Source organism: Saccostrea echinata, unplaced genomic scaffold (genome assembly GCF_033153115.1).
Source record: "Saccostrea echinata isolate AGI-Se365-2 ecotype Australia unplaced genomic scaffold, CSIRO_AGI_Sech_v1 ptg000060l, whole genome shotgun sequence".
NCBI classification, from domain to species: Eukaryota; Metazoa; Mollusca; class Bivalvia; order Ostreida; family Ostreidae; genus Saccostrea; species Saccostrea echinata.
In genome coordinates, this window is record NW_026889809.1 from 3,649,769 (window position 1) to 3,660,254 (window position 10,486).

Here is a 10,486-nt window from a genome sequence, read left to right on the forward strand (position 1 = left end):
TTTTTAAACTAATAAGACTTTAAAATACATAATCAAGAGTTAAAAAGTGTACTTATTGTCAATACAAAATAACTCGGATATAAAGTATTTGGAAATGGAAATAATTGGTAATTCCCCCCGTTAACGTAAATGTTTTTATCATGAATTCAGTTATTACGATTTACCAATGCAGTCTGCAAATTGTTCTTCATTTAATGATGGCAATTAAATATTGTTTACAGATTAAGGTTCCAGGGTATTCCATATTCTGACGCAATGGGGTTTTTTTTACTTCCTGGTAGTAATTGCAAAGACACCCCAAGGTAACGAGGGGGTGAAGTGTCGTTCAGGTAGGGTCCTATGTCAATAAGCTGAACAGCGGATGGACACAATAAATCAAGGCTAAATCTCCAAATATCTCTTAAGATACTCAAATAGTTATGATCATTAAATATTTCAGTGCTAGATAAAACGTTTGTTGTAACTATGAATTTCTGACATCTCATTATTTCGTCCGGTTTTATTTAACAAGGGAGTAAGGGACTCCGTGCGTGTAAGCGATGTTATCAATTTCTCCAAATCCATCCACTACCGAAAACCCTGGGAGTACAGAAATTCCGAGTATCCGGGATTCAGTCCCTGTTATTCTGTTGTTTATATTCGGAGTTTTCGGAAATCTGGCAGCGCTTCTTACACTATGCTCCAGATCAAACTCTCACGAATGGCGACCTTTCTACAGATTCGTTTGTGGTTTAGCAGTTACCGATGGTGGCGGGATTCTGATCTCCATTCCGATTTCAGAGTATCAGTATCTGTCCCGATTCAAGGATCCGTTGTCGACCCCTCTCTGTGATTACCTCGCCTTTGTCTACATGTTCACATTGATGTCCTCTGCCATGATCGTCTGCTGCATGTCTGCGGACAGATTTATTGCCACATATTTTCCTCTACTTTACAACAGCCCGACCAAAGGGCGAAGAGCCAACATTACATTGGCCTTACTGTGGGTATCATCAGCCATCCTTTGCAGTCTACATGTCTTCGGATTAGGATCCGCCAAGATTTTCTATCCCGGATCATGGTGCTTTTTGAATTTCATTGACACAGATGTTCCTAAGAATGAAGTGTATACTTACATTTATGCTATTGTTGGTGTTCTAGCCGTGATAATGACAATTATTTTGAACTTTGCTGTAATCGCATATTTTGCTTATAAAACATTTCGAAGAAAGTCCTCCAAGAGTTCTTTTCAAGGCTGGCGAGAGGTTCACGTGATAATATTCCTCCTCACCATAGTAACCGTTTTGACTTCCTGTTGGTTTCCTTTAATGGTACTCCTTCATATATATTTCATAAAAACAGATTGTTTTTGAAATATTTTTTGAAATAGGTTAAATATATTTTGTCAGAAATTTCCGCTCGTTAAATTTGATGTCAAAGAGGGATTCTTCTCATTTTTACTGTATTCAAAAATTCATGAAATTTTCACGAAGATAATATCACGAAGTGTGGATATCAGGTAAATTAAATTTGACCGTTTAATTTTAGTAACAATGTCAGGTCAAGGTCACTATGTTTTTCCTTGTCATTAAGGACGAAAATTACTGTTATACCTACATGTACATCTATTTCGAAATATGATATTTTAGCATGAAAAGATAATATCACATAAGATGTATCAGATACGACAACTAAATTAAGATAAATAATCCAAATAAAAAAAGAATGGCTCATCCGAATTTCCTCAAATTTTCTAAGGAGTATTAGCTATTTTTATATGCTTCATATATTTTAATTTTTCTAATTTTCCCAGTGGGAAAAAAAACATATATAGATAAAAAAGGACATGAAAACAAAAATATTAACCATCAAATAGGATGAAAAAAAGTATTTACTGTTTTGTTTTTTTGTTTTGTTTTTTTTTTCACTCAAATCGGTTTGTAGTTTTAAAGCTTAAAACTGCTTACAATATTGTAGTATGTTTGGAAAATCATATTTATCGAATATATAAACCTTAAGTCCCGAATTACAATTTTTATTTACTTCAGAAAATCCTTAAAGATTAAAGAATCTTTTGATTGTTTAAAACTAAATTTATTAATCTTAAAAAAAAAAAAAAAAAAAATGAAAAGGTAAAACGTGCTATTTTCCTACGCCGCTGTTCCGCCAGTTTATCATTTCTTTGCCAAGTTGTACAAGAAGGAAAGAAAAATATGGTCTTTTAAATTCATAAAATCTCTAAAAAAAGGACATTTAAGTCAAAAACCTGACAAGAATCCCTCCTTAAAAAACTTTATAAAATCAATTGAGAAAAATTAATAGGGAATGTGTGTTTAGAAAAGATATATTTTTCTATTATAAAGCCGTTTCCATACGTGTTAAAATTATTTAAATTTTCCTCCGCAGGTAAACATGCTTCAGCACGCTTCTAAAACCATCAGCGGAGAGGGAGAGACGGAACTCCTTTTGGTTCGCCTCAGTCTCACAAACTCCGTCATTGACCCCTGGATTTATATTCTCTTTCGGCGGGAGATTGCGCTACTGGCGGTAAACTGCACCACAAAGGTTTATAAGAGGACGAAGAGGGCAAGGAAACCATATACAGAGTCGGCAGTTTGCAGCAGAACAGAGAGAGGGACGTCGGGAAGTGTGCAAGCAAATCCTCTAGGGGAGGAACAGTGACGTCATGATTACATCATGAAAATAACAGAAGCGTTCCGAAAATTAATGGCAGCAGAGTTTGATTGTTTAGTCGGTTAATTCTCTTTACCCTGAGTTTTCACTCATTTAACATTTTTTAACGTCTAAGAAGTGTGAGTCAACAAAAATGATTGATTCCTGTTCCGTGCGAGTTTTTGTTTATTTGATGACATCTTAGCAATATTTTTTTCATCTTCTATATAATTCAGTATACCTATTGTGCCCTCATGTACAGGAGCTCTGCTAAATGGCAATTTACTGTTCTGTTCAATTTGCCGGATATTAAAGCAAAGAGTTAAAGAGAAACGGGAACCGGTGATTTCCTGAGCAGAGATTTCATTTACTGTCAGTAATCACTAGTCCCATATAACTGAAATCATGGAAAATTGTATACAACAGGGATCAATATTTTCTTGAAGGCAGAGCGACTCGTAAATGATCACATGACTATAAACAGTGTGGTTAAAAGCACGTGGTAAACAATATTAATGTCAAGTATGCTTTAACGGGTGTCTGACATTTTTATGATAAATAAATCAAACATAGTAAAATAAACAGTGAAAAAAAAATTCCCCCTAAAAATTCCCACTCCTTAACGGATGTTAAAATTTGCTTGTTTCCTAGCGAATTGAAACATGAATTATCAAATATTTAAACAGCGTTAAGTTAAATCCAAAAATGGCGTATTTTCAGTTAAGTTCACATAACCAAAATTAAAAAGATCTTTCTATTTGTTTTATTACTTTTTATAAAGATAGGAATTTTCTGTTTATTACACAGTTTTTAATTAAATACGTTTTAAAGATATAAAAAATTTAAATGTATTAATTTAATTAACCGATTTAGTTTTACCGATCCACATTTAGATAACAGACACAGTTTAACATTCTTTGTGCCGCGGGCCTATTATGGGCCTATTTTCAAAAACTACGTTAAGTGCCATCATCGGCCTCTTTTGGGCCTATTGTTAACCCATTACCGTCAATTTAACTTTAGAAACACGAGGTAATTCAAGTTTAAAATAGATGAAAATTTTAATTAGAACGTAAATAACGTATATCATGTATATCTACACTCAATCTCGTATTATTATTTTTCAGCTCAGATACGCCATATATAGCTTTAAAATTGGATATTGTGGTGCAAACAGTTTAGTTTTGTTATTTGTTTTTACAGTGTACCTCTGTTTACTGTCCATGACATTGCACGGGCTGTATAGTAAACTATTTATTACATGTGACCAGCTCGCGTATGTTATTTGTTGGATATATTGGTCGATATTTTTAGTGTGCTATGGACCAAACGCAGTACAATATTATGAATATATACCATGGCTTCAATGTAGATGATGTATTAAAGGGGTTTGGACAAAGATATGAAGTTAATATTTTCTCAAATTTTCTGTAAATTATCATTAATTAGATGTTGATAGGACAATAATAGCAGCGTGTTCAGAAACTGCTTTTATCTAGCTATTACTAGTATTAAAACTATGAATTTCGGGACTCGTTTGATTGACACAAATCCTCGTTCTTCACGAAGTAAACTTTACTCCCTAAAAATTAAGAAAAGTAGAAATTTTCTTTGTATTAATAAAAAAATATTTAAACTATAATCCAGAAAATTCAGAGTAGAAAGGTGAAAAAGCAAAGCCAGCTCACCTTGCTCAGTGATGTGTGCTTAGTTAAACAAATTAAACGCAACCGGTAAAACAAAACATTTACAACAAGCATTCTGAGAGTATTGCATTAGCAATACAAGTCCCCTACCGGCAAGTGTAATCTGGTTCCCGTTAAGAATTGAAAATGCCATAATTCCGTCAAAAATCAATGAAGCGGGACGAAATGCAAACTTGATCTATAACTAATCAAAGTAAAGCCACATACCAAAAATCAGCTCAATATCTACAAGCGTTTAGAAGAAAATTGCGGAAAACCCGTAAAAATTGAAAAGGCCGTAATTCCGTCAAAAATCAATGAAGCGGAACGAAATGCAAACTTGATCTATAACTAATCAAAGTAAAGCCACATACCAAAAATCAGCTCAATATCTACAAGCATTTAGAAGAAAATTGCGGAAAACCCGTAAAAATTGAAAAGGCCGTAATTCCGTCAAAAATTAATGAAGCGGGACGAAATGCAAACTTGATCTGAAACTCATCAAGATACACTCACGTACCAAAAATCAGCTCAATATCTGCAAGCATTTAGGAAAAAAGTGCGGAAAACCAAGTGGGACAGACTGACAGACAGACAGAGGGACAGACAGACGGACAGACAGACAGACGGACAGACAGACGGACGGACAGACTCAGAGGAAACCTATAGTCCCCTCCGGTTTCACCGGTAGGGGACTAATAACAGAGCTCGTGCCCTGTATTCAAAAACAGATGTTTGACGTGATATGTAATCGTTATAATGTTTTGCCGAAACATGATGTGATGAAATTAGACTTACAATTAACAAGCATTCTGAGAGTATTGCATTAGCAATACTAGTCCCCTACCGGCAAGTGTAATCTGGTTCCAGTTAAGAATTGAAAATGCCATAATTCCCTCAAACATTAATGAGGCTGGACGAAATGCAAACTTGATCTATAACTAATCAAGGTAAAGCCACATACCAAAAATCAGCTCAATATCTGAAAGCGTTAAAAAGAAAATTGCGGAAAACCTGTAAAAATTGAAAAGGCCGTAATTCCGTCAAAAATCAATGAAGCGGAAAGAAATGCAAACTTGATCTGTAACTCATCAAGATACACTCACATACCAAAAATCAGCTCAATATCTGCAAGCGTTTAGGAAAAAAGTGCGGAAAACCAAGTGGGACAGACTGACAGACAGACAGAGGGACAGACAGACAGACGGACAGACAGACGGACGGACAGACTCCGAGGAAACCTATAGTCCCCTCCGGTTTCACCGGTAGGGGACTAATTAATTTGTAGTCATATAAAGTACGGCAAAGTGCGTGTTAAATGCCTATTCGGTAGTTTGTTGTGGAAAGTATCCGACTTACATGGTGAAGGTACCGGTTTCGATACCCAGTATTTTTCCGCATCAAAATATTAATTTTATTAATTTTTTCAAGTCACACCAAGCTTTGTGCCAAAAGGTACGGGGGGGAAGGGATGTAATATAATTTTTAAAAGAAAAACAGTTCTCTATGTGATTTACAACTCTCCATGCACTAAAAAAAAAAGATAATGAAACAAATGAATGACAATACAAGTGGATTTCAGGAATTGAATGTTGCAAAATGTCACATGGAGACCACGGTTTCTATATCGTGTACAAGTTGTCTACACTTCCGGATCCGTAACATCCGTAACTCAATTTGTGCATAGCTTGTTAGAACTTGGAAGAATAGTAAAAAAATGTTAGTAACATTTCAATTTTCTCTCTCTCTCTCTCTCTCTCTCTCTCTCTCTCTCTCTCTCTCGTGTGTGTGTGTATGTGAGGCTGTGAGTGGATAGGTTTAGAGGCCCGTGTTTGCTCTGCTCCAAAATTTGTATTGTTTAATGGACTTGTGAAATCAGACTGTGGCATTTTTTACAGGTTTACGTAATGTTTTATAGGTGTAACGAAAAGGAGGTAAAACTTGAAATTACAGGCAATGTACATATATAGGCAAGCTGAGGAACATTACTAACACGGATATATTGCAGGGTCCAGTAAATGTTCAACCTATCTTTATTCCTCATCAAATATTAACTGCTATGAAGAAGAAACTTCAGACGTGCTTTGCTATAGCATATTCAAGAATTGGTGTGAATTGGACTCACAAAAACTATTAAGTACTTTTGGAATTTTAATTTTTTTTTAAAAAATCAAAACATATAACTTAAACGCTTTATACAACGATTCCTTACGGTAAATCAAAGTGCATGCTAATTGACATTATAGACAACGGTCATTAAAAATCACTGATTCTACACAAGAACTTTGAAGTACATATTGATATTGTAATTGACTAACAATCTTGCAATGGTCACTTATTATGCTTCTTTATTAGCTGACCTGTTTTTATGTTCTAATGAAGCAGAATTTCTTCAAAAACTTTTACATGTGATTAAAAAAACTCTTTTTACGGCTCACAGTTCAAAGCTTCGATATATTGACGACATTTTATCAATAAAAAATAGCTATTCTCATCCATATGTCTAGTCGATATATCCCAGTGAATCAGCATGAACCATATATAGAATCTGACACATCTGCTTTGTACTTGGATATTTTACTGACTACAGATGCTTATTCCCAACTAGCAACTAAATTATATAACATATGGGGTGAATACAGTTTTTCCATGGTAAACTTTCTCAATTTATTTAGTAATATTCCACAATTACCTGTATTGGGTGTTTATTTCTCCCAAATGATTCGATACTCAAAAGCTTGAGTATGTCATGAGTATGATCAATTTTTGAACAGAGGTCAGTTACTGACAAATAAGTTGATATGACATGGTTTTCAACTACGCTGAATCTCGTTTACACTCAGCATTTCGCAAATTCAATGGTCGTTATAATGAGCTTGTTTGCAAATACGAACTATCGTTGGATCGTATTTGCCACAAATTATTAGGCTATTGTTATTATACTATTTTGACTAGGTTTACCCCGTTTACCTGATCAGTAGAGGGCTCAGGGCGGATGTAATTGGTCAACAGAGGATGATTACTCCATCTAGGCACCTGATCCCATTTCTGGAGTCTCCAGAGGTTCGTGTTTTTGACTTTTTTACGATGTGTATTCTTTACAGGATTTATGAGATCAATTATTGTTCGTTATCTTCGTCTTTTACATTCCAACAGTCCTGCTTGACACCAGAATGAAAAGGCTAGTGCCTAATGATCTTTATTTCACAACAGTCAGAATTCTCTTATTTCATTGAATTTTTGAAATTTGATCAAAGATTGACCAAAATGGGATCCCTAGCTAGGCTATACGCATTTAATATTTTTATATAGTATATCTAGTTCATATACAATCAGATGTACAATTATATGTAAGAATTCGTACACGTGTTTTTCAGTAGTAATAAATATCTACATTACATGATTGTTTTCACGACCTGTTTACTTTTGATATATATCCTTGAAATAAACGGAAAGGGAGAAGTTATTATTTATAGTCTTGTGTATTGTTTGATAGATAAATAGAACGAAGTATTCTGTATAAGCTCAGTACAAAGTCTTTACTGTGTGAAGCACTGTGAGTTTATTTAAAAAAGTGTTTGCTGTGTCAAACACTGTGAATTTATGTTAATATTAACTATGAATAATGATACAGTACCAAGTGAGTTTAGTACATCTATCGTGGACGTTTCTACCCACACAATGGCAGAAACATTAACCACGGTTACAGGAGGGAAAGCTGAATCTCTCGTAAGTAATGCTGTTCCGGCCTATCTGGTGTTTGTCTTCGGAGTTGGTGGAAATATTATTGCCCTGGTGGTATTACTAGTGACTGCCAAAACTCATAACTGGCGGCCATTTTATAGGTACGTCTGTGGACTTGCGATCACGGATGGAGGTGGACTACTTATATCGGTTCCCGTATCCCTCTCTATGTACGCCTCAGAATTACAGAGAGAATTGTCTCCAACTCTATGTAACTTTCAGATGTTTTGGTATATGTTTACTCTGATGTCGTCCGCCATGATCGTTTGTGGCATGTCTTTTGACAGATTCTTCGCCACATATTATCCTTTTTACTACAACAAACCCCACAAAAAAATCCGAACTAATGTAGTTTTATTAGTCATCTGGGTACTTTCGGCGCTCATCAGCAGTTTACCTTTTTTCGGACTTGGTTCCAGTCGTAAGTTTTATCCTGGCACATGGTGTTTTTTGAATTTTATTGAAACATCCATAGAGAGCAATATAATTAACTCAATCATCTATGCTTCTATCGGCATCATCATTGTCTTTGCTACATGGACCTTCAATATCGCAGTTATCATCTACTTTGTTTACAAGAGATACAAGAAAGAGTCCACTTGGAGCGGATGGAAAGATGCGCATGTCATAATTTTTCTCTTGTCAGTGGTGATTCTGTTTACTTCCTGTTGGTTCCCATTAATGGTAAGAAGTTGATAATTTCAGAGATATATACATGTTATATTTTTTGTGTTAAGAATTGAAATGACAAGTTTTATGAGTTAAGATCTATTTTAATAGGATTCCTTTCAATGTTCGAAGAAAAACGTCCATTAGAAAATAATTCCGATGTTTTTTCTGCAATTATAAGATTTTCAAGACTCTCTGTTTGATCAAAGTACCTCTGCTCAAAACAACTCTCTTCGAAAAATAAGAAAAGGGAAAAAGTCAAAAAGTAGACAATGAATATGAATATTCAGATATGACAAAATGTCATTTGGAATCCTTATTTCTGAGATAGGTCAACCATTGAAAGATTTTGGTATATACTGTATGTCCTTTAATTTCTATGGAGATACAATATATTTTCCAGTCTTTTAAATTCATTTTACTTCAATGACAAGGACGTCCTGGACAACGATTTAATTTGTTGATATCTACGTTCTTGTGTCAAAAATAAATTATTCTAATCAAAATAAGAAATATATTGGGTCAGTTTTAATGTAAATGTAAAATGAACTCTTTTTATAAATATCATGAGGCGAAATGAATATACTTCATAAGGTAATATAGAAGGACCCGTCAAATAAACGTTACTCCATATGTTATTTCGAAAATGAATGTTGTATGACAAGTCACAAGAACTACGTGTACACGATGTATTTGATTTGATCATTCTGGGACACGATACCTTTGCTTTCCTGTCAACTGTATACTCTATATCCTGGTGAAAACGCTTGTTGTCATTACTATATACTGTACTATTTTCAGGTAAATATTCTGGGACATGCCTCATTCGCACTTCCGGAAACAGCTGGTAAAACTGAGCTTTTATTGACAAGACTGAGCATCACAAACTCCATAGTTGACCCCTGGTTGTACCTTGTGTTCCGGGGAGAGATCTACTCTGCTGTGCTGGTCTGTGTTAGACGCATATACAGCAAGAGGAAAGCCAACATCTCAGAGAGTACTCCACACACTCTCGAAGCTCTGTCTTTAGAGACAAAGAACAAACCAGATACGGCGTCCATAAGTTCGAATGAGGGCTGCAATGTTTAAATTGGAAAGATTTGTGACAGAAAATATGATTTTAATCAAACAATTGTATAATCTTCTAATTCATGAATAATGAATATGAATGCAAATTTAAATGTTTCCCATTCTCGTCACATGAACCAGAAGAACACGGGTTTCGAAAGATTGATTTTGGCTTTTTATAATTCCCTTTTTTCCATTTACATTGAAAACGATTACTGTATATTAAGTTTTATCACAAATGATATTCACAATCCGAAACTAGGATTGTGAATTTCATTTTCAAGAAGAATTCGTGTGAAACTGCTTAAACTTTTAAATATGATTTATTTTCTCCTTTAATTGTATAAGTTTTTCACTATGGTAAATGATCAATTTATAGCTCTAATAAGCTTTGTTGAGAATTATCTTTCATAGTTATATTAACATTCATTCATTGAGGGAATAAACAAATTTAACGAGATTTTGTGTGTTTAACAAATTTTTTATAACATTAAATTAATGAAAAACTACCAATTTATATGAAATATAAAATTCTTCAAAATCACATGGGGTCCTTCGGATGAGACCTTAAAAACCGAGGCCCCGTGTCTCACGGTAGGCGTTGGCACGATAAAGATCCCTCACTGCTCAATGGCCCTGAGTGCCGAGTAAAGGTCAAAATTTGAAGC

At 34.6% G+C, this 10,486-nt stretch overlaps 2 protein-coding genes across 2 annotated transcripts; both read left to right on the forward strand.

Moving 5' to 3' along the window:
* Nucleotides 1–539: 539 nt before the first annotated feature.
* On the forward strand, nt 540–3,397 carry LOC133174945 (prostaglandin E2 receptor EP4 subtype-like). The gene is made up of 2 exons (XM_061310037.1): nt 540–1,310; nt 2,386–3,397. The coding sequence occupies exons 1-2, from the start codon at nt 540–542 to the stop codon at nt 2,659–2,661; spliced, it is 1,047 nt and encodes a 348-aa protein (XP_061166021.1). The 3' UTR covers nt 2,662–3,397.
* Nucleotides 3,398–7,927: 4,530 nt separating this feature from the next.
* Nucleotides 7,928–10,041, forward strand: LOC133174845 (prostaglandin E2 receptor EP4 subtype-like). The gene is made up of 2 exons (XM_061309945.1): nt 7,928–8,765; nt 9,552–10,041. The coding sequence occupies exons 1-2, from the start codon at nt 7,941–7,943 to the stop codon at nt 9,837–9,839; spliced, it is 1,113 nt and encodes a 370-aa protein (XP_061165929.1). The 5' UTR covers nt 7,928–7,940; the 3' UTR covers nt 9,840–10,041.
* Nucleotides 10,042–10,486: the final 445 nt, after the last annotated feature.